Source organism: Mixophyes fleayi, chromosome 2, assembly GCF_038048845.1.
Source record: "Mixophyes fleayi isolate aMixFle1 chromosome 2, aMixFle1.hap1, whole genome shotgun sequence".
Classification (NCBI taxonomy): Eukaryota; Metazoa; Chordata; class Amphibia; order Anura; family Limnodynastidae; genus Mixophyes; species Mixophyes fleayi.
This window is the reverse complement of record NC_134403.1, coordinates 65,277,583-65,303,563: the sequence shown is the minus strand read 5'-3', so window position 1 is coordinate 65,303,563 and position 25,981 is coordinate 65,277,583. Positions and strand designations below refer to the sequence as shown.

The 25,981-nt window shown below is 40.9% G+C and overlaps 1 protein-coding gene across 1 annotated transcript; it reads left to right on the top strand.

The window, feature by feature from the left end:
• Positions 1-7,837: 7,837 nt before the first annotated feature.
• LOC142141062 (keratin, type II cytoskeletal cochleal-like) lies at positions 7,838-16,879 on the top strand. The gene is made up of 10 exons (XM_075199148.1): positions 7,838-7,925; positions 11,433-11,870; positions 13,134-13,342; positions 13,951-14,011; positions 14,118-14,213; positions 14,315-14,479; positions 14,568-14,693; positions 14,780-15,000; positions 16,117-16,145; positions 16,623-16,879. Exons 2-10 carry the CDS (start codon positions 11,457-11,459, stop codon positions 16,757-16,759), a joined length of 1,458 nt encoding a protein of 485 aa, XP_075055249.1. The 5' UTR covers positions 7,838-7,925; positions 11,433-11,456; the 3' UTR covers positions 16,760-16,879.
• Positions 16,880-25,981: the final 9,102 nt, after the last annotated feature.

Genomic DNA, 25,981 nt, shown 5'->3' with positions numbered 1-25,981 from the left:
AAACAGTATTACAAATGCCACATGTAATAATGGTAACCTTGATGTCCCCTCATTATTACAATTAATTTAAGCCATAAATGAGGCTTCATCGAGCTGTATTTTAGATGGGAAACAGAAAAGTTCTTATTTATTCAACGGGGTGTCCTAAAGTGTAGGAGGTTGAAGTTTGAAGTTACATTTATACTTCTGCAAAGTTTTGAATCTGATTTTTCCATCTCTTCCCACACAAGCGGTCCTTAAAAATTGTTCAGATGTGTCCAATATAAGAGACATGGGAAGAAGTGCACTGGAGGGTCCATCAAGATGCTACTTTGTTAAAGCATGCACGTTGATGTGCATATAAGCTTTATTTCATAAATTGCCAATACTGTGCTCGTTCTGGTAATATTGCACGTTTTTTTTTCTAAAATGGCTACAGAGGAGGCATAAGGGCATCATTTAGTTATGTATGCTTGATGCAGAGTAACATGTGTGCCCATTTGCACAGTATAAATTGTGTGATTGAAAGCCAATGCAGATCTGAACACAGACACAGATATGCCTATATTTTTTGCATCAGCTTAGGGGCTGGTGCAAATACACACTGTTAATGATGAAGGTCGCCAGCACTAGCTAACTGCTTGGGATTGATTGTGATTTCAACTCTGAAGCTGCTGGGTGCTTTCTTCATTAATCATGCTATGTTATAGGATTTTGTGTGTATCTATACAAAAAAGTTTTTTGCTACTTTCACGCATCACCAGAAGGAAGGTTCTGTCTGTTGTATTATGTGGAGCCTAATAATGAATGCATTTTTCCCTAATGAAACAAACGTTTGCAAAGTTTTATTGCGCATATAAGCTGATTCTGTGTATGTGGGTGCAAGTATGCCTGCAGTACACTAGGTCCAAATGCTACAGATCCAGAGCTGGATGCATCTTTGAGATGCATGCGACTCACCGTATGAGCAGAAATAGGCTATATTTGCAGATGCATTTCTGGGCCATAAATTACACACAGGTTGGGTTCAATTCTGCATCAGGCCCAAAGGCTCCAGTTATTCCATGTAAATTTGTGGCTTTACTTGCTTTAAAGTAAAAAATATCTGGATTATTTATACAATAAATTATTTAACATTATTACTGACCAGGGTGGAAACAATGTAGCAAACAATTCTTATTTATTATTATAGTAAATATTTGCAGTCTTCAACCTGGTTGCATTATGTGACACTCTCTATGTCAGTGATTGTCAACCTTATACATTTGAGGGGCCGCAAGGGTGACCCTCTAACCTGCACATTACTCTCCTTTTTTTCTTTTTAATAATTCTTTATTTACAAAAATGTCTGAGTACAAAATCCAGAGAGTAGTCACAAAGTAACATAAAAAATATGAAGGACATAAGATAAGGTAGCAGAACAAGGTATGAGCCAGATCATTTACATTTTAGTTTGATAACAAACAAAGAAATGGGAGTAAGAAGGAAAGCAGGGGAGGAAATAGAAGGGGGGAAGAAGGGGCGGCAGGTGCTCATATAGTCACTTGGCTAAACAAAAGCAAAATGGTCTTAATGAAATAAAGGAGTGGGTGGGAGACCATGGGTGATTAGAGTCACCAAAGATTGCCAGTTCTGGGTTAGACCTAATTCTAAAGTGAAGAGTTGCATACTTCAGTAGCAAGGGCCAAAAGGGAAAAGGATGACTTAAATTCAGCTGATTCCTTAAGCTCCAAGCAACTAAACCAAGTAACCATAAGGACCAGCTGCTTATCAGTGGCAGATAGAATAATATCCTGCATGGATATAAAAAGGCCACATGGTTGAACCACTCTCTGATCAAAGGAGGGGACCTAGACCTATAGTGCCACGAGACAATGGCTTGTGCTGCATTGTTCAAGTGCTTTAAGAGTAACTGTTTTTTTACTGAGAAATTGTTATATTAGCCTGGGAGAGCAGCCAAAAGCCCAGGTCTCTTGGAAACTCAGGTCAAACTATTTTCTCTGAGAGCCTGATAACTTCATTCCAGAAAGTTGAAATAGAGGTACTGTCAGGCGCCGTCTCCGCACTGACACTTGGTGCAGGAGACGGACGCCTGCACCTTCCAAGCAACCACGTCCTGTTGCCTAGCAGCGGGACGCTATCTCTGCTCACCTGTCTGCAGCCAGCATGTCTTACCACCAAAATCTCCCTAACCCTATCAGGAGGCACCTTAGGGTATATAAGGCAGCCTCTGACACATGTCTAGTGCCAGAGAATTTGGTCTTCAGCCTTGCTCCAGCATTTGTTCCTGTGTTGCTGTTACTTGGATTCTGACCCGCCTTGTTCCTGACTTCTCCTTCGGTTCCTGATTCTGGCTTAGACTGATATTTGGTATTGACCCGGCTTCCTGACCATTCTCCTGCTTCTGATTTGGCTATATCCGTTCCTCTGGTTGTGACCCGGCTTGTTGACTACTGTTCCATCCTGCATCCTGGTGGGTTGTCACCGCTGCCTCAATTGTTACCTTGCCAGCTGACTGATACTGAGGGCCGCGACCTGCGCGTCCCTTGCATCAAAGTCCATACCTCCTTGCGGGGGTTCCTGGTGAAAACCAGGGGCGTGTTAGACCCCGCGCCTCAGTACTCAGTAGCGCCAACTGCTGGCAGGTATCATGAATTCCACAGAGTAATTCTGACAGGTACATTTTCATTATATGTGTTAGAACGTTCTGGGGGCATTATTGCATCTCCAACAGGTTGAAGGCATTTGTGGGTAGTATTTGTGGAGAGAGGAAGGGCATCTGTACCACCTAGTCATCAGCTTATATTGTGTTTAGACCAACAAGACACTTAGTGAGCAGATATGAGAAGCTTGGAATATTTTGAGCTAAGATAAGTGGTTTGCATTCATGTCCCTCTCCCAAGTACCAGTGAAGGAAGCTGCAGACTGGAACAGCTCTTCCATCAGGATCTTGTAAACACCCGAGATTGCATGGGTAAGAACAGCTTGGGACAGACACATAGCCTTAAAAAGAGATGGGTCTCTACCCAGTGGTCTAGAGTCCCCAATTGATCTAAAATAGTGCATCACCTAAATGTATTTCCAATGTTCCTCAGAGACCAGGGAGTACTTAGATTAAAGCTCCTTGAAAGAAAATAGCTTCTCAATGACCACCAGCTGGCCCAAATCAGTGACCCCTTCCTGAGTCCATCCTATAAAAAAAAGTCAGATTTGGCCACAATGGTGGACATGCTGAACAGCTGTCATGGGAGCGAAGCTGTCTCCACATCGCAAGAGTTAGGCCAATGCTGGAATGAGATATTCTTGGGATTTTTGGTAGAGCGTGTAGTGGAGCTCCTACAGAGGCATTCTCAATATCTATCCACTGTTTAATCATGTCCCTCTTGGTCCACTCCAATTTCCTGTTTAGTGATATAGCCTGGTAGTAGCTCGTAAACATTGGCAATTTCACTCCCCTTGGTTTTTACTGACATTTACTGACAATGTCCTGAAGACCTAGGGATTGGATCAGTTGTATGAGAAAAGAGTGGTCAACGTGTCAAATGCAGCAGAAAGATCCAGAAGAATAAAAAGTAAGTAATGTTCTTTAGATTTAGCAGTGATCAAATCACTGACAAACTTATAGTGCAGTCTCTGTGGAGTGTTGGGAATGAAAGCCTGACTGAAGAGAGTCCAATAGCTTGTGTGAGGAAATACAGTGCGTGAGGTGAGTGTAGGCAATTCTAGCAAGAAGCGTGGTGGGACATGGGAGTTGAGAGATTGGATGGCAATTTGAGAGAAAGTTTGGGTCTGAATTTATTTTTTTCAGCATAGGAGTAATCACTGCATGCTTGAATAAAGGCAGAAAAATATCAGTAAAGAGAGAGAGAGATTACAGATTTTAGTTAAGGTTGTGATGAGCACAGGAGACAGGGATCGACTAATTTGTGAGGGTATAAGATCGAGTAGGAAGATAAGAAGAAAGTAGACACTTCACCTTTATTTGAACAAATGAAGAGAAGGTGCCACAGGGTGTAGTAAAGGAATTGACCTGGCTTTTTTGTGAGAAAGAGATTACAATTTCATGTCTGCATGTCCAAATATTGCAGTCACAAAGGAAATTCTCTGCAGATGTGGAATTACACGTTCCTAAAGAGATTGGAATGCAGTCAAGAGAATAATGCCATATTTTAGACAGATGCAAGACATGAATCTAGAGATAATAGCAGAGGTGACTTTCAACTCACAGGCCACGTGAGTTGGACTGGTGACAAGTGATTTCTTGTTTAAAGTAAGCCATATTTCAATCTCTTTGGCCAACAGGAAGCAGTCAAGAAGTTATTTGGTTATAGCAGCTGTTAAAGGATATTGTAAAGGACAACAGCTCAGCCAACAGTAATTTATGGAGACAACCAAAGGTATATCAAAGTTGCAAATAATGCGAAGATCAATACTGAAACAAACAGCGATCTCAGACTTTAAAGAAATGATATGATATTTTTTTATTACTGTGAGACTGGCAAAATAATAATTGATATTTTGACAAACCACTATCAATACCCAAAATTATAGATTTCAGAAACAAGGTGAGACTCACATTATATGTAATTGTTGAGTATAGATGTTAGCATAATATATATTGGTTAGTTAATATTATGTGCTAATAATAGAGTTAAAAAAAAGGATCGAATCGGAGAACTAGAAATTAACAGTTGGCTGTGAAGTGTGTTTCTGCAATGCTAGAGTCAGTTTGTAAAATTCACTTTATAATGAAAATATCCATTTATTTCAACATGCCTCGACATTATCTTCAATTATTGCTGCAATCAAAAGAGCATCAAAAAGCATGTAAAGCATATAAAATTGAAAATGTCTGAACCACCCACACTCACAACTTAATTTTTTATTATTAATTTATAGAGTTTGGTAATTATATTGTTCGGAATAAATCACAAGTGTTTTGAATGCCCAATCAAATTCCACAACATATGGTCAGCCTGGCTCTCCTATTATTAGACCCTTGATCACACCTTATAAACATTAACCTACTTCCAATTCTAAAATAATATAATACTATGTTTTTTGTAGTTGATCTCAACCCTAGTTTTACCTTACTAATAACCCAACTTACCCTTGTCTTCAATCCTCTAGCTGGTGATTCCTCATCAGAAAGTAGATAGTTCTTCATCCGGTTTGGCTTCTCTTGTTTTACTGATTTTTATCTTATATTTGTACCCTGTTTTATGTGTAGTGTTTTCTGGGGGGTTGCCAATTAGAAAAAATGCTTATTTTGTATATTGTTGTTAAATGGTTTTGAGACTCCCCACATCCACAGTGCTCCGCAGCACCGTATGGTAGGGAAAACAGTACATACATAAAACTGAGACATAAACGGTAGACAAAATAAATGCAGACATGGAAACAAAGGTTATGAAGTATGGGTACACTCCTAGAAGCACATAAGAATGTATATATTGTTTTAATAATTTTAAATAAAACGGTATTATGCTATGATTATCTCTCTGCATATATATCTCTTATCATTGGAGTGCTGTGTGGAAGATAAATTCTGAGGTACCGTCAGATGTTTGTTTGATGAGCTGTGCCTAAAGAAAGCATCTTGTAAGCGTTTACCCTGTGGGGACCCCTTCACGTGGTTATTCACATCAGTTGTCCATATAGATCACAATTGGAAGAGGGACTAATCATCTGAAGGCACCTTAGACATCTATCCACTTGTTGGGACTGTACTACTCTATGTGTGTATTATTTTATGTGTTACAGCTATCCATATATGCTGGCATTCCACTGCATGTGATTCCTCTAGCGCCGTGAGTTACACCTTTCTGTTATACATTGTCTATTTAGGGAGTTGGTGGCTCCTTTTGTGTACCTCGGGCAGCTGTTTGGAGCTACATTAGCGCTCATTCTTGATTTTTTAATTTAAAAATTCAATTACAACTAATCTTGTACATACAATTTATTTCAGCATCCACTGACAAAGATTATCCTTATTTCTGTAGATGCTATTATGTTTGATTATGTACTGTGTGAACCTTATCTACATCATATATTCTATTCTATGCTATTCCATATATTATATTAGAATTGTACTATTTTGTTAGTTATACAATTTTGAAACATATTCAGCAATGCACCCATGTATTTAGCTTTATGGAACCTTGGTAATTCATTTAGAAGTGGTAGTATGGAAAATGTAAGTGGTTGATAGTTGTCTAATCAAAGCAGTAGAAGAAATGGTGGTAAGGCATACCACCGTATACCAACCCACTTTGACCGCTGTGTGTGTGCATATATATATATATATATATATATATATACATATATATATATGGTTGAATACTCCAATACACATTATGTCTCACATAATTGTCCCAATATACATTATACAACACATAAATGCCCCCCATTTACATTATACTACACATAAGTGCCCCCAAATCACATTATGCCACACATAAATGCCCCAATACATATTATGCCCCAGTAGCCAGCTGTGTGTGCGACGAACCTCTCACTCACACAATTTGTCAACTCCACAACAGGACCCAGGAGAAACTCAGTTCAATTTCAGTGATCTTGTCTTTAAAGTGGAAGTGGCTCCAGCATGCTGACCCCTGTCTTCTGCTCAGTCCTCCTAATGCACGTTGGCTGTGCAATAAACCGTACTTGCTTGCAGTGCTAAAGGCTTTCACATTGTTTAGTGAAACTCGCAGGGACAGATAAGATAGATGTTAGCTATGAAAATCCTTATAGTGATAAAGAATCATAACTCGTATGCTTCCTTTTCTCATCTGACATATATTCCAGGTCCTCTCTCTTGTGATGTCAGTAGACATTGCCGGCATTGCGATAATAATGGGACTTACTGTCCACCACTCAACATTGTCACGGACAGTGGGCCACCTATGAAAGGGGGTTGAGCAATCAGGCAGTGGGACCCACCAGGGATTTCCTCAGTACCCTGGTGGGCCAGTCCGACACTGGCAGCACATTCTGCGAAGCACCTGCTAGACAAATGTTATAGAGGCAGTGCTTACATGTCTATGGTGCTCCTCAATTTGAGAAATACTCTGAGAGATGTGCTTCCCTCTCCTGCTCAGTGCCTTCTGTCCAGGCACACCCACACCATCATTCCCACCAACCAAGTTCAAACTTAGTCCACAAGTTGAACACAATGTGCAAAATGACCGCATAATTCCAGGTTGCGGCTCAAAGCCACACATGATAAAACATCCCATCATTTGAGACCATTGTTCCCTGGGCAGACGTCAGCATTCAGACCCCTGTCAGAACTGTGCATGGATTTTCCAACAGGCCCAACAGCTATGTGGTGAAATCTGAGTGTGCTTTGTATGAGTGCAACAGGTGTCACCTCCTAGGGGTGTGTGAGCCAACACCTGCACCTCACCTGACAGTAAGGGTGTCAGAACACCCATCATCATATTAAATGGATCCCCTGAAGACACATCAACTGGGGTGCAGGACAGTTCAATGCCCCTGCCTAATAGTAAGTCAGTTCACACACCGGTCACACCGCTAGCCGCTTTCTTTGTCACCAGGTCTGGTAGAATTACCAGGCCTAATCCAAAATTCCAGGACTATGTTACTTAAACTCCCATTTTCTCAGTACATATTTCTTATTTATTGCACACTTTTCCTACAACACCTGTCACACTGTCTTGTGCCACACACTTGTGTATTGTTCTCTGAATAAAGAAGGGATGTGGGTGTATGCTGTATGTGTATGGTGGAAGTTTTATTATTGCTATGCACATGTTACAGGAAGTGTTGTGTTGCACAGGAAGTGTTTTGATATACAGAAAATGACCTTACAGCCATGTTCTTTTTATCATGACTACACTTCTACAGCTCACCCAGAGTTCTGTGGTGATTTGCACACAGACCACTTTACAGTTGACATTATATTTACATTTGCTATCCAGGTGAGCACAAAATATTGTTCTCTGTTATCAGTCAATTTGGGAGGGAGTAAATGTTTGATCTGAGACATTTGAATTGTGAATTCTCAGCCAGAGAAGGCTGTATCTGTTTGGAAGATGCAACTTTCTCTGTCTTATGCCAAGTTATATAATGCACAGTTTAACATAGACTAGGGCAGGGGTCGGCAACCTTTTTCTGTCAGTGTGCCGGCTAAAACCTCGTCAAGCCCAGGCGTGCCTATATATATATATATATATATATATATATACACACACACACACACACACAAAGGACAGATATTTTGTGTTAAATAGGCTTCACTGTGCAGAGGCCTCCTGTAGGGGTTACCTCCAACAATAGCAGTATGATACCCAGAGGTGACCCTCTGAAGAAAAAGCCCATACGATTTATTAAAGGAAAGTTTTGCTTACCCGCCAGCCTCAGGTTACAATTTTCAGGTTCAGTTATGTGGCGCTGGATGTGGTTTTGCCTTTGTTCCTTTATGTCGCTTCAGATCAGCAGCTATCAACGCTACCTACCACATTCAGGAGAGCAGAACAAAAGGGGAGAAAGAGGAGATGTGGAAGACAAGGGGGTAGAAGGTGTTGTGCAATAGGACTGTGGGTTGTGGGGGCACATAGGAAAAAAGGGTAAACAAATGGGATGGGAGGGACAAGGGAGACATGCACACAAATAGGGAGAGATAAAGGAACAGGCAGCCACAATGTAAGACAGGTACACACAAACAGTTTGGGCACACATCGGCAGGGAGGACAGAGGCACATATGGGCTGGGGAGACAGATGCACATTTGGGCAGGGGAGACACAGTGACACATGGTGAAGGGGGGACACAGGAATGCATGGGGCAGGGAGGACACAGGTACACATGGGTCAGGAGGGACAGAGGCACACATGGGGTAGGGGGGGCAGAGGCACATATTGGCTGGGGAGAGAGAGGCACACATGGGTCAGGAGGGACAGAGGCACACATGGGTCAGGAGGGACAGAGGCACACATGGGTCAGGAGGGACAGAGGCACACATGGGTCAGGAGGGACAGAGGCACACATGGGTCAGAGTAGCAGAGGCACACATGGGGCAGGAGGGACAGAGGCACACATGGGGCAGGAGGGACAGAGGCACACATGGGGCAGGAGGGACAGAGGCACACATGGGGCAGGAGGGACAGATGCACACATGGGTCAGGAGGGACAGAGGCACACATGGGTCAGGAAGGACAGAGGCACACATGGGGCAGGAGGGACAGAGGCACACATGGGTCAGGAAGGACAGAGGCACACATGGGGCAGGAGGGACAGAGGCACACATGGGTCAGGAGGGTAAGAGGCACACATGGGTCAGGAGGGACAGAGGCACACATGGGTCAGGAGGGAGGCAGAGGCACATATTGGCTGGGGAGACAGAGGCACACATGGTTCAGGAGGGATAGAGGCACACATGGGTCAGGAGGGACAGAGGCACACATGGGTCAGGAGGGACAGAGGCACACATGGGTCAGGAGGGACAGAGGCACATATTGGCTGGGGAGAGAGAGGCACACATGGGTCAGGAGGGACAGAGGCACACATGGGTCAGGAGGGACAGAGGCATACATGGGTCAGGAGGGACAGAGGCACACATGGGTCAGGGGAGCAGAGGCACACATGGGGCAGGAGGGACAGAGGCACACATGGGGCAGGAGGGACAGAGGCACATATGGGGCAGGAGGGACAGAGGCACACATGGGTCAGGAGGGAGGCAGAGGCACATATTGGCTGGGGAGACAGAGGCACACATGGGTCAGGAGGGATAGAGGCACACATGGGTCAGGAGGGACAGAGGCACACATGGATCAGGAGGGACAGAGGCACACATGGATCAGGAGGGACAGAGGCACACATGGGGCAGCGGGGACAGAGGCACATATTGGCTGGGGAGACAGAGGCACATATGGGCAGGGGGACACAGGCACACATGGGTCAGGAGGGACAGAGGCACTCATGGGGCAGAGACATGCAAGTGGGCGGCAGATGCACACATTGGGAGGGAAAAATGGAGGCTGAAAAAGGCAGGGTTGTAATGCAGATGGAAGATCTAACTTCAGGCTCCGCTTTTACAGTGCACCGCAAGAGAGGCACTCAATAATAATGTGTCAGAAGGGAGGCGAAGAGGGGAAAAACAGGTAGAAGGAGGCTGTAGGTAGAGGATGTAGCGCTGCGGTACCTGTATAAATGACCGCACGCGCACTACAGTTCAAAGGGAGACTATCTGTTCCCCCAGAGACACCAGCGGCAGAAGCTCGGAGTTCCCGAAAACAGCGTTCCCCCTTGATGTCGGGACGTGACCTGGGGGCCGGCGTGCCATTGAAAACGGCTCCGCGTGCCACGTCTGGCACGCGTGCCGGGGGTTGCCGACCCCTGGACTAGGGTATACATTCCTGTTAGGTAGTGTTAAGAAGCAGGCTTCAAGTATGCACAGATGTTTAAATAGATATTCAGGGCGATGAACATGAAAAACACAATGTATAGAAAACACTAAAGTATAATAAAAAGGAGATGATGATTTTGGTGCAAATGACACAAATATGGTACTGAAAGCATCACTCATTTTTGCCAGCACAAATATGAAATGTGCACATAAAAGAATGATGATTATTACCTAGAACATTATGTGGTGAAATAGCCGCAAGGTTACAGCGGAACCTCAAGTCTATGTTACAGTACAATGGACAGCACAGTGGCTCAGTGATTATGGGCAGCATGGTGGCTGAGTGGTTAGCACAGTACTGGGGTCATAAGATCGAATCCCAACCAGGTCCTTATCTGTGTGGAGTTGTATGTTCTCTTGGTATTTGTCTGGGCTTCCTACCACACTCAAAAATATACTGGTAGGTGAATTGGCTGCTGACAAAATTAACCTCAGTCCGTGTGTATGTATGTTAGGGAATTTAGACTATAAGCTCCAATGTGGCAAGGACTGATGTGAATGACAAATATTCTCCGCTGTGAAATTGGTGGCGCTATATAAATAAAGGATGATGATGAACCTCACCGTTAAATAAATTGCCCCTTAAGTGTGCATTGTATTCAATGACAATACATGTCTTTAGCCTTCAGCGTACCCCATTTGTGTTGCAGTCTACGTATACTAACAGCTCACTTTGTAATTTCATAATAGCTCTATGCTTTTATTGTTCCTCAAACAGCTGATATACATTAATTAAAAAATAAATGTTATTACATTGTCTGTTCAGCGTAATGTCAATTAATTTCTTTCATCCTTTTATATATAAACAATCCACCAGTAAAATTATTTCAGTTTTGATATTGCAGGTATGTTGCTATTATGATTTCTATAAAAATAAAAGGACGCCACAATATAGACAACAGTAACTTAGCATAATGAGAACAGTAACACCCAGTTCAAGTATAAAATCAGCAGGTAACAGCTCCAAAAGGCAGCAGCTGACGGGACTCTTCTGAGTAGACTGTGCTTTACATCCTCTTTAGATCACCACTGTAAGAAGAACCATCATGTCTCATCACTCCATCCTCTCCTCCTCTGGACACAAGGGCTTCAACTCCTGTTCTGTTGCTTTACCTAAACACTCCAGCTCACACAGCATCTTCTCACACTCTTCTAAACATGCAGGATACGGTCACAAGGCTCAGCATTGCTATAGCAGTAAGAGTGCACACAATATTGGATCAAAGGGACATAAGATTTCACATGGAAGTTTTCATTTAGGATCTGGATTTGGTATAAGTAGAACAGGTCATGGTTTTGGAGGTTCACCTTGTTCTGGACAAATCAACCTTGTAACTGTGAATAAGGGACTCCTGGCACCACTTAACTTGGAGATTGACACCAACATCCAGAGAGTGAGGAATGAGGAGAAAAATCAAATCAAGGGTCTCAATAATAAGTTTGCTTCCTTCATCGACAAGGTAAGAATTTTTTTTGGGGGCATGATGCTTTTGAATGCAAGAATGGAAACAGGTGTGGCATATAATTGTTTTATCAAGCACAAATGAAAAATATACCGGTACAAGACATCACAGGGAACCGCAGCAGAGCATACATTTTATAATATACAGGGACAGTTGTAGGGAATGACAAGTTGCATTAAAACATTTGGCATTACACGACTTTAGTAGCTGGTCCTTCAATTGTTGATACCCATAAACATTTTCTAGCCTCTCATCAGTTCTGAGCCTGGAGGTATATGTAAATAGTGCATCATTTACCGAAGTGTCAAAGTAAATAAATTTATTACCTTTCTCAATACATTTACATTATGTGTGACTTCTTCCATCCCCTTTATTTGGTTGTGAAATTTAATAAATATGGCTGTGTATATGCTAGAATTCTAGAGTAGCATTATATTTAAACACAAGTTAACCCGTGCATGATACTCATGCATTCTAGTCAAATCAAGCTACTTAAGGTGTTAAAAAGGTTCTTGTCGTGCATTTGGGCCATAGCCCAGGCCTCCTCAGTGAAAGAGCGTTACTTCCCGACGTAAGCGCCCTTTTTTAACGTGGTTTTGTCCACATGTCACCACCTCATCATTCTTCTCCATCACCTCATCCTTCATCTTTATAGCCACATCTATCCAGATGTCTATCCAGACACAGGGATCTCTCTCAGCGGTCCTGAGTATCACACTCCTCTCACTCTGTCACCCCCGGCAACCACCAACCACTACCCACTGTCACCCCCGGCAACCACCAACCACTCCCAACTGTCACTTCTCCTTCATGAAATATATATATTTTTTTTTAAATCTTTATAAACACTTTTAACAATTAACAAATTAAATTAACAAATTAAAAACATCTTAGTATACCAAATTTCAGCCCTTTCTGAATTTTTTTTCCCACACACACTAAGAATTTAGTAGGTCAGTGTATAACTCCGCCCAGCAGGTGGCGCTGCAGCTTGGTTTTATTTTTTCCACACACACACACACACACACACACACAGACAGACTAACACACGCCACTAAGCATTTATATTATAGATTACATCAGCTAAAGCAATATCTGAGATAAAAATATTTTCCTTCTGATTAGAAAGATATGTCCATGTGTGAGTGAAGCATTAACAAACACATTTTGCTTTGAAGTCAAGAATGTATTTTACAATTTGTGCTAATCATCTAATTATTCCATCTGAAGGATTTATGCTTATGGTTTAATTTCATTTAGGTAAGATTCCTGGAACAACAGAATAAGATGCTGGAGACCAATTGGGCTCTTCTACAAGACCAAAATACAGCCAGATTTGAGATTGAACCTATGTTTGAGGCTTTTATCAGCAATCTCAGGAGACAACTTGAGAATCTGGAATGTGAGAGGGCACGTCTGGATGCAGAACAGAACAGCATGGAGGGAACTGCAGAAGAAATAAGGAGAAGGTAATGAATATTCTCTTTGTGCTTCAAAATGCAAAACTATACACTGTACAGCACTGTTAGGTCTCCCATGCGTGGCAGCTTTTCCAGAGTAGTCGTCTATTTTTCCGCACTAAATCTTTAACTCCCAATACTTATTTTCCAATAATTTAAACCCCTTATGAGCGCAAATTAAAGGTCAGAATAGGTTCCTATAACTGCTGGTGAAGCAGTTATAGTAATCTATTCTGATTTTTAATTTGTGTTCATCAGGGGTTTAAATGATTGGAAAATAAGTATTGAGAGTTAAAGAATTTGAGACCAAAAAGGAAGTAAGGGGTGGAATTTTTGGTATGACCAAACTTCAAGATACATAGATATCACTGCATTTCATTTCAAAATTAAGGGAGCCCTAATCTTTCAGTGTTACCACCATATGCGTCTTGTAACACACTATGGTATACTGCAAAGGGAAATCAAATAGCAATTGATGGGAGCAGCATACTTCTATATATTGCAATTCTGCTTTTTGATCACTTAATAAACATGACATGACTTTACAATCTGTTAATAGAATTTCAACCTAGGAAAAGTAAACATAATATGATAATCCGTAACTTTTCACCTTACAGCTATGAAGCTGAGGTAAACAGACGCACAGCAGCTGAGAATGAGTTTGTTGGGATGAAAAGAGTAAGTACTATACTTTTAAACATTTATGCATTGCTTAAACTTCCCATATGACAATATACATTTATATATTATATATTATGATATATTAACTATACCTTGATTTCAGGATGTTGATGCTGCAGTTATGAGCAAAGCTGAATTTAAGGCAAGGGCTTACACCCTTACTGATGAGATCAACTTCCTGAGGACTCTGTATGATGCGGTAAAATTCATTCATGATATTTTTTTGTTTAATGGTTTAAGGTTTTCACTATGATATTCCTTTAATAGTTGAATTTTCTTATATTAGTTTCTATTTTGCAGGAGATCAGCCAACTCCAGGCTCAGATCTCAGACACCTCGGTAGTTGTGTCCATGGATAACAGCCGAGATTTGGACCTAAACAGCATCATTGATGAGGTCAGAGCTCAATACGAGGAGATTGCTAGCAGGAGCAGAGCTGAGGCTGAGGCCATGTACCAGTCAAGGGTGAGTCTGTCACACAAGCCCTAAATATATATTTATATTTAAGTGCATTAATTGTTTGATATTCACTGTCTATGTCCTGTTTCTGCAGTTTGAGGAACTTCGCATGGCAGCTGGAAGAAATGGCAGTGATCTGCAGAACAGCAGAAATGAGATGGTTGAACTGAACCAGAATATTCAAAGACTTAGAGGCGAGATTGAGCATGCAAAATCTCAGGTATAAAGATATATAAAATATAAATAAAATAAAAAAAAACAAAGAAAATCAAAACGAACCCTACTGTCCTTTAAATTTATTTTTAGCGTGCTTCACTGGAAGCTGCTATACATGAGGCTGAGGAACGTGGAGAAGCTGCTGTCCGGGATGCCAAGAATAAACTGGCTGAGCTGGAGGCTGCTCTACAGAAGGCCAAGCAGGACATGGCTCGCCAACTGCGAGATTACCAGGAACTGATGAATGTTAAACTGGCTCTGGATATTGAGATTGCTACATATAAGAAGATGTTAGAGGGAGAAGAGTGCAGGTAAATTGAATATCCTACTTACATTGTTTAATAAAGGTACAATATTTTCCGATCAATATAATACTTAAAATGAGATTGAAATATATATATATATATATATACACATATATATATATATATATATATATATATATATATATATATAAAAATATTCCCTTCCATAACTAATTAAGTAAAAGATTTTCAAACATCAGAAGTTAACATCAGAAGTTATTCACACTTAACCATCGCTCAATGATTTGCATAAAGAAATATAAATCTATATAAACCAGCTAAATGCTGACTCCAACTCAACTTGTATATTACATATTTTAGTTTTCTTCTAAGGCCTCTACTGTCATTTTTATTTTATTCCCATTTCTGTTGTAATACATCATACTCATGAACAACGCATTTCATTAGTTTTTGCACCCAGGGAAAACTTACTCTGCACTGCAGCTTGCCGCTGGAGGGGTGAATCTAGCACCACCTAGGGGGGAGAGTCTCTATAAGTGCTCCCAGATCATATTATGCCGCACTGTAGTGCCCCCAGTTCATACTATACCACAGTAGTACACCAGTTCATTTTATCATCATCTTTAGTTATTTATATGGCATTTCACAATCTGCAGAGCCACACAATCAACAAAAAAGTATTATATTACATATAAAAATAAATATTCTTATTATGCCGCATAGTAATGCCCTCAGTTTGCCACACAGTAATGTCCCCAATTCATATTATGCACACACATTACCATTAAACACATATAATTATACCAACATACGTAGGCACTTTATATTCCTATGTGCGACCTCTGGAATCAACACACATCAGACGTCTTCAGTTCTGCATCAGAACAAGGGGGGGGACTGCTGCAGCCGGCATGTGCAGCAACTCAGTTTCATGAAGCAGCTGCAGTGTGAAAAATTTGGGTGTGTATTATGGTGTGTCTTGACACACCTAGCACACCCTATGCGCACACTTATGAATTGCACAAAACCCTACTGCATAATAAGAAACAGCCAGAAAGGGACACTTTGTTCCATCAACATCATTAATGACTAATGTTACAGTTAAAAAACTGACACCTTAATAACACTATAAAATACTAACTATTTTCTCTTCCACTTTAGGATGACTGGTGATAGCTCTGTGAACATATGTAAGTAAAATGTAAACATGTTTATTCTCTGCTATGTTCCCTGGATTTAGCTATTTTAAGGTGGATTAAATCAGTGCATAGAATGTCACCGTAACCCCTCACTCTGGGGATTATGTTAAGTTGAATGCAAATTGTGTTTCTGATTTGTAAACACTTTTTTTTTTATTTCTGGGAAGAAGCACTAGTTCCAAAAGTAGTGATGTGTGTGGATGCACACAGGTGTAAAAAAAAGTGTATTATACACCAGCAATGCAATTTGTGTTCAACTTAACATGAGCCTCTTTAGGAGCAATGTTACCAACTTTATAGGTTAGTACAAGCTGTGGTGTTTCACAAAGAAAAGTTATGTTTTATTGAATGTGAATAGTAAAAAATGTTATTCATTTAAGCTTTATCCATAAAATGATTCATAGTATCTGTTTATGATACAATAATTACTATCTATAAATTCATTTGTTTGCTTTTATTGCTGTGTAGCTGTCCTGCACTCCAGCACTGGTGGAAAACACCATTCAGTAGGACACCAAAGTGGACATTATCATCACAAGGGAGGAAATAAATCCAGCAGCCACATCTCCAGGAAACATCACTCTGGTCATGGGCACTACTGCTGAAGTGGAGGTGTAGACTGAAGCCTTAGTTTATGAGTTCCATTGAGCTTCCTTTGTTATTTACAATCATGCCTTGTAAATATTATCAACCCTGCTTATCTATGCTTTCTTCAATAAATTATCTTTTCCCATCAGTGGGTAAGAAAATCATCTTTATTCTCATTCTCTTATTATAAACTAAAAAGTATGCAATGCAGAATGATGGGAAACCATTATAAAAGATGTTATGACCACTCACCAGAATAGATTACAATCAATAGATAACATTAAATTGCATTTGCATTTTAAATACATTCATAAACCTCTTGCTAGGAAAAAGTCAAAAGAATACTAAAATAATAACTCATACACTCAACTTAGCTATAAAGAAGAGGCATTCAACTTGCCAACTTAAAGGAGGCAGTCAGTTGTAATAACTTAGTTTCATAGACTGCAATTAGATATATGGTAAATAACTTGGTAAAATAAGTAGGTAATTGCTCTTGACTTCAGTAAATTCCATACTCACTAGTTATTACCTACCAATACCACCTTAAGTACTTGTATCATACTCCAGCCATACTCTGGAGTATGCTACCTTATCTAATTATACTAAATCCTATACTTAAAAGTTTAAAGACAAATAGAGTGAGTATCTGCACTTCCTTAATGGTGTGAAATAGGCTGCCAAAATAGGATAAATGTAGTGAAGGAGTGGGCTGCAACCCTCCCACATATATTGATATGGAGAACCCTAGGTGCCAGAACATGTGAAAACGGTGTAATCCATAAATTGTAAATGTTTGAATGATTGCAAATAATCTCAAGGTAATATATTCATACCAAAACACAGCAACATCAGTGCACTGATAAAACAACATAGGATAAACATAGAGATGTGCAGAACATGTACTCAGTACAAAAATTATGTTCAGTCTCTATATTGGGTGAGGAGACATCACGAATAATATTGAACAGTCTCAGCTTGCCCCTCAGCAATCCCTTTGTCAAAAATGTAAAACATCTTAACTCTCCAAATCCTGTAAATTCACAGTCCTAAGCAGAGGTACCAGGAATATATGGGAGCAGCTAGTTGCCGTGATAATGCTGACAAATCCACTCCCAGATAAATCTATGGATAGGGGTAATTTCACTTTTTCCAAATTTGTGCCTGCTGTATAAGCAAAATCGTGCCTGCTAAATAAGCAAAAGCAATGGGTGTATTGTGAGCAAATGTTTGCTAGAATGTCCCACCAAAAGGTCTCACAGTCAAATACCTGGCAGCAGTGGCTGGTTGCGAGATGTGGACAGATAGTCACTTACCGGTAGGAGCTTTCCAGGAACTTCCAGTGCTAGTCTCAATCTTGTTGTTTAAAATATATATATATATCTAAGTCTAAGAATTCCACCCTACTGATACTGATGTTAGCAGTGAATTTGATATTAAGATGGTTCTCATTCATTTAGTTCAGAAATGATTCTAGTCTCTCCCTGGTGTCTGTCCAGATACAAATCACATCATATATGTACTGTTGCCAAAGAAGGACATGATTCAGATAGGGATTGTTCTCCTATATGTGTTGGTTCTCCCAGTGGGCCATAAACAGATTTGCGTAACTGGGCGAAAACTTTGTACCCATAGCAATCCCGCAAATCTGTCTATGGTACCCACTGGTGAAAAGTAATTGTGTTGTAGGATGAATAAGATTCTGTCTAGTATAATTCAATTTGTTCAGCTGGCAGTCTGCAGCCTGCCTCATGTTCAATGATTGTGTATAACGACTAGAGATGGGCGGACTCGGTTCCCAGGGATCCGAATCCATCCGAATTTCGCATATCCGAGTACCGAGCCGAGCAGGCTCAGTACTCTCCCGCCCATTTGGAATCGAAATCAAGGCAAAAACCCATCGTGACGTATTCGTATTTCTGAGCTCGGTTCTCTTGAGATTTAAAAAGCATTAATACCAGCCTCCACAGCAATACATCGCCATTTGACAGAGGGAGAGAGCAGGGTTAGGTCACTGACTATATCAGCGCAGGGACACATTATTGTTTCTATTCTATACAATTCTAATATTGATACCAATTGTTACAGCAGTAAGAGGAGGATAAAGGAGGTTTTTTTTTTCAATTTCTGGCACTTCAAGTGCTTTTGGGGTGTCCCTTATTCCCCATTGTTTTGCAGTAATTTTTCTGGCTGTCAAAAGTCATATTTGTCAGCAGTATCTAAAACAATATTTTGCACTACAAGTGCTTTTGGGATGTCCCATATAACCCAGTGTTTTACAGCAATTTTTCTGGCTTTCAAAAGTCATATTTGTCAGCAGTATCTAAAACAATATTTTGCACTACAAGTGCTTTTGGGGTGTCCCATATTCCCCAGTGTGAAACACTAATTTTTCTGGCTGCCAAAAGTCATATTTAGCAGCAGTATCTATACAATATTTTGCACTACAAGTGCTTTGGGGTGTTCCAAATTCCCCAGTGTGAAACACTAATTTTTGTGGCTGTAAAAAGTGATATTTATCAGCAGTATTTAAAACAATATTTTGCACTACAAGTGCTTTTAGGGTCTACCATATTCCCCAGTGTTTTACAGTAATTTTTCTGGCTGCCAAAAGTCATATTTAGCAGCAGTATTTATCCAATATTTTGCACTACAAGTGCTTTTGGGGTCTCTCATATTCCCCAGTGTGTACCACTAATTTTTCTAGCTGTCAAAAGTCATATTTGTCAGCAGTATCTATCTAATATAATTTTGGCACTACAAGTGCTTTGGCCTCATTAAAATGGATTCATAGCAGTCCACATATGAGCAGAATCAGCAAGCAGGTGCTGTCACCAGTCCTGATGGTAGTGTTCCCAGTACGTCATCTGGTAAAGGCGATGTCAAAGTACATAGTCCTTTTTAAATTAGGGAAAAAAACACACACCAAAATTTTTTTTACTGTGTTGAAGCAAAAAAGAAGTGTAACTGAGGAAAAGTTAAGTGCCGATAATTTTTTTTTTGCCAACATGACATTCTACACACGCAGTGGCAAAGAAAGAATGAGGCCTTCGCCTTCCTCTATCAGTGGCAGATCCAAAAATGTTACCGAGCCTTCTTCTTGTACAGTCACTCGTGACCAAGCAAGACCAAGTAATTTGGAGTCTAAAAGTGGTGCACAACTACTGTTACGCGTCAAAGCCGAGCTGCAAGAAAACAGTAAGGCATTAGAGGATAATGTATGCTCTGAATCAGAAATGACACCAATCCCTGTGGAGAGTCCATCCACCAGTGGTATGTCTAATCGTGAGCATTCTGTTAGTGACAGTGTACCCATAAAGAAGGGTCCTTTCAGCAGTCCTGCTGATGTGTGCCTCAACAGCCCGAGTGTAGCCGATGATACACCAATTGAGGATGCCACTTTGGAATTACAAGAGGATGAGGGGGAGATTTGGGTAGGCGACGAGGGCACTAATGATGATGTTGATGATTATGATGCAGACAGATACCAAATTACCTTTCTCAATTTCTATTTATATTGTAGACTCTATAACGGCTGAATAGTTTTCTATTTTACTCCTAGTGGAGAGGGGGTCTGATGCAGACAGATACCAAACTGCCTTTCTCAATTTATATTTATATTGTAGACTCTCTAACGGCTGAATAGTTTTCTATTTTACTCCTAGTGGAGAGGGGGTCTGATGCAGACAGATACCAAACTGCCTTTGTCCATTTCTTTTTATATTCTAATTATACAATCTATGCAGGCTGCTTTTTTCCTATTCAACTACAAGTGGAGGGTGGGGGCGGGTCATAGACAGCCACCAAACTACCTTGGTCCATTTATTTTTATATTCTAATTCTACAGTCTATGCAGGCTGCTTTTTTCTATTCAACTACAAGTGGAGGGTGGGGAGGGGGTCATAGACAGCCACCAAACTACCTTGGTCCATTTATTTTTTATATTGTTCAGTCTATGCAGGCTGCTTTTTTTCTATTTAACTACAAGTGGAGGGGGGGGGGCTATAGAGACTGAAACCAAACTGCCTTTGTCCATTTCAATTTATATTGTACAGTCTATAACGGCTGAATTTTTAAGTATTTTCTACAAGTGGAGGGGGGCTTAGAGAGACAGAAACCAAACTGCCTTTGTCCATTTCTTTACATATTTAACTATAAGTGTAGGGTGTAATATACACCCAAAGACGATGGCTGCATTGCCAATAGTCTAAGATGAAGAGGAAGACAATCAGGTTTGTCTGAAGAATTAAGGACGGCCTACCAGGGGTTAAACTGTTTTCTTCCTAATTTATTAGCTTTAGAATTACCTTACTTATCCAAGGAACAGGTGGAGCACTAAATTTGGTTACTTTATGCCCAAAAACATTGATTTTTAAACAAAATTGCAAAACAAAACCAAACAAAACCAAAACGAAAACACGCAAGGGCGGTTTGGCAAAACCAAAACCAAAACACGACGGTAATCCAGATCCAAAACCAAAACCAAAACACGGGGGTCAGTGAGCATCTCTAATAACGACGTGACGTCACACGTCATCAGTATGTAGCCTTCCTCCAATTGAATGCCTTTGAGAATCTCTAAAATATGGCTAGTGTCCCTCAGGGAGCTTTTTTGATGGGTAGCTAAAAGCTGTAAAAAAAATCAATATAACTTGATAGGCTCAATCGTCACCATCATCATCATCACCATGTATTTATATAGCGCCACTAATTCCGCAGCACTGTACAGAGAACTCATTTACATCAGTCCCTGCCCCATTGGAGCTTACAGTCTAAATTTACTTACATACACATACACACACAGACAGACAGAGACAGAGAGACTAGGGTCAATTTGATAGCAGCCAATTAACCTACTAGTATGTTTTAGGAGTGTGGGAGGAAACCGGAGCACCCGGAGGAAACCCACACAAACACGGGGAGAACATACAAACTCCACACAGACATAAGACCATGTTCAGGAATTGAACTCATGACCCTTGTGCTGTGAGGCAGAAGTGCTAACCACTTAGCCAACCATCCTGCCCAACCATGCTGTTCAATGTGAGTGAATCTATGCCCGAGACGATGTGTCTACCGGGTGGCTTAGTGAGTGATTTATGGACTTTGGGCAGTTGATATATTACTGGTAATATCAGAGCCAATTGCAACCAACATAAGCAGATCAACCAGTCAATCAGTAGTAGGCAGAGCTTAATTGTACACGTGTCGATAATAGTAGTATTATAGCCGGGTACCCAGCGGTTGTTCCAATGATCTCCAGTGTAGATGGCAGCAAGAGGGATCTTTGTGTTGTGGAGAGAGTCCACATGCATTTTCTGTATGGGTTAGATGTAAAGGGCGTTAACAACATGCTTCGTCCAAAAAGGACTTTCTCAAGGATGTATATTCCAGTGTTTGGCTATGTACCAATAAATTCCCATCCCACTTGCCAAGAGTTCTTCTGATTGGATGGATAACGTTATATAGAACATATATGTGCATTTGGCTAGTAAAAACCTGTATATGTAATCGCAATCAAAGCTGTCCATTAATATATGTTCCATCATTCATTGTCATATACTCTAAATATATTGCTCTTAAACAGTAATACAATGCCAAGATCTTAAGTTATTAAGTAATAGTGGGAAAAGATCCACAATAATTAGAGATGGGTGGGCTCGGTTCCCCAAGAACCGAACCCGCCCAGACTTCACCTATCCGGGTACGTACTCGGGCGCCAATTCGGAATCAAAATCGAGGCAAAACGTCATTGTGACGTCGTCGGAGCTCTGTTCTCACGATATTTGAAATCCATAAATACCCTCCTCCACAGCAATGCATCGCCATTTGACAGAGGGAGAGAGCAGGGTTAGGTCGTAGGCAGCATTAGAGCAGGGAGAGAGCAATTATTCTATACATTATACTTGCAATTATTCTTGAAATTCTTCTAGCAATTGTTATAGCAGGAAGAGAGGAGGATAGAGGAGGCATTTTTGCAAACATTACCAACAGTTTGGGGTGTCATATTCCCTCCACCAGAAACTATTTTCTGGCTGCAGATAGTCTTATCTAGCAGCACTATCTATTGAATATTTTGCACTACTAGTGCTTTGGGGTGTCCCATATTCCCCAGTGCGAAACCACAATTTTTCTGGCAGCAGAAAGTCATATCTAGCAGCACTCTCTTTTGAATATTTTGCACTACAAGTGATATGGGGTGTCCCATATTCCCCAGTGTGAAACCACAATTTTTCTGGCTGCAGAAAGTATTATCTAGCAGCACTATCTATTGAATATTTTGCACTACAAGTGCTTTGGGGTGTCCAATATTCCTCAGTGTGAAACAACAATTTTACTGGTGTTGAAAGTCTTATCTAGCAGCACTATCTATTGAATATTTTGCACTACAAGTGCTTTGGTGTGCCCCATATTCCCCAGTGTGAAACAACAATTTTTCTGGTGTTGAAAGTCTTATCTAGCAGCACTATCTTTTGAATATTTTGCACTACAAGTGCTTTGGGGTGTCCCGTCCCATATTCCACAGTGTGAAACCACAATTTTTCTGGCTGCACAAAGTTATATCTAGCAGCACTATCTTTTGAATATTTTGCACTACAAGGGATTTGGGGTGTCCCATATGCCCCAGTGTGAAACAACAATTTTTCTGGCTGCAGAAAGTCTTATCTATCAGCACTATCTATTTAATATTTTACACTACAAGTGCTTTTGGCTCATTTAAATGGATTCAAATCAGTCCACATATGAGCAGGATCAGCAAGCAGGTGCTAGCACAAGTCCTGATGGTAGTCTTCCCTGTACGTCATCTGGTAAAGCCTATGTGAAAGTACATAGTCTTTTTAAATCTGAGAAAAAACTGTGTTAAAGCGAAAAAGAACTGTAAATGAGGAAAAGTTAACTGCTGATAAAAATTTTTTGCCAACATTCCATTCTACACACGCAGTGGCAAAGAAAGAATGAGGCCTTTCTCTATTAGTGGCATATCAAAAAATGTTACTGAGCCTTCTTGTATGGTCACTCGTGACCAAGCAAGTCCAAGTAATTTGGAGTCCAAAAGTGGTGCACAACTACGTGAAAGCCGAGCTGAAAAAAAACAGTAAGGCATTAGAGGAAAATATATGCTCAGAATCAGAAATGACAACAATCCCTGTGGAGAGTCCATCCATGTTAGTGTACCCATAAAGAAGGGCCCTTTCAGCATTTCTGCTGATGTGTGCCTGAACAACCAGAGTATAGCCGGTGATACACCAATTGAGGATGCCACTTTGGAATTTGAAGAGGATGAGGGAGAGATTTGTGTAGGCCACGGGGGCGCTAATGAGGAAGTTGATGAGGATGAGGTTGTTTGTGTAAGTCCTGCACCAGTGTCAGCAGTTCTGGCACGTGACAAGAAAAAGGCTATTGTCATGCCTGGGCATAAAACAAAAAAATCCACTTCTTTTGTGTGGAATTATTTCTACCCAAATCCAATAGCCATTTGTAGTGTATGTCAAGCCACAGTCAGTCGAGGGAGGGACCTTAACCATCTTGGAACCTCATCCATATTATGCCATTTGACAAGAGTTCATGGCAAGCTGTTGGGAAAAGCTGAAAGTTCTTCCAAAAAAATTACAAGCACTCCATCATCAGCTAGGACCCTTCGGTCACCAACATCCCACCACACCATCCTCATCAATATCCTCAGTAGCGCTTGGAGTTAGCCCTGCATCCCACTTAGTAAGGCTGGATGACTCCTGCACTATAATTGATTCCTCTGAAGAAAGCGTTAGTCCCACTGCTGCTGCTGTTGCATCTGCTAGGGGTGAATCTTCATCCCAGAAGAAGGCCAAGAAAAAGAGCAGTCCTACATTACAACAATTAACTGTGAAACAATCATTTACTAGGGGAAGCAAATATGACAGCAGTCACCCAATCGCCAAGCGAATCCCAGACACCATAGCTACCATGTTAGTGTTAGATCTGCATCCAATATCCACAATAAACGCAGCTGGTTTTTCACAGATAATTGAGGTTTTGTGTCCGCGTTACAGAATTCCATCGCAACATCATTTTTCCCGTAAAGCTATTCCACAACTATACCAAAAAGTGTGTAAAAATGTAGTGATTACGCTGAAAAATGCCATTCTGCCCACTTTCCACTTAACCACATATATGTGGACAAGTGGAAGTGGGCAAACCAAAGACTATATGACTGTGACAGCCCACTGGGTTGGTCATTCGCCTTCACCAGCAGGAACAGCAGCAGCATGTACACCACTACATAACATTTGTCACAGACAGGCCACTCTTTGTATCACCGGCTTTACTAACAGGCCTACAGCTGATAATTTGTTATGAAAACTAAGAGATGTGATTGATACATGACTTATACCACTTGGACTCTCCCTAGGATATGTCATTTCTGATAACGCCAACAATATTGTGCAAGCATTACAGCTGGGTGAATTCCTTCACTGTTTTGCTCACACCATAAACTTGGTGGTGCAGAGCTTCCTAAGAAATAACCGTGAGGTGCAGGACATGCTTTTGGTAGCCCGTAAAATTTCGGTGCATTTCAGGCATTCTACCACAGCATGTAGGAGATTGCAGCAGCTGCAAGAATAATTTATTTTGCCCTGCCACCAACTGAAGCAATAGGTGGTAACAAGTTGGAATGCCAAACTTTATATGCTTGTGAGGATGGAGAAACTGCAAAAAGCCATCCATGCTTACTCCACAAGCCATGACATTGAGAAAGGACGGGGAATGTATTTTATTCCAACACAGTGGATAATACCTTCCATGTTGTGCAAGGTGCTGAAACGATTTGAAGTAGTCACCTGTGAAGTTAGTTTAGACACTGTTAGCTTGAGCAAAGTGATTCCCCTTATTCGACTTTTGGAAAAGCAGCTTGAGAAATTGAAGGAGGAGATGAAACAAAGCAATTACGCCAAGTATGTCGGACTTGTAGATTAAGAACTTTAATTGCTTCGACAGGATTGAAGAGTTATCAACATCTTGAAATCGGATCATTACATTTAGGCGACTGTGCTTGATCCTAGGTTTAAGAGCTATGTCTTATCTTTGTTTTCAACTGTCCCAGATCAGAAGAGATGCAATGAACTCCTTTTGAGCAGGTTGACAGCTGGAGTGGTATGTGACACAATAGCGTCCCCTCCTTCAGTTCCTCAGGCTACTGCTGCTAGGAAAAAAACTTAGCGCTTCCAAGAGACCCAGTGATGATGTAGATGATTTAGCAG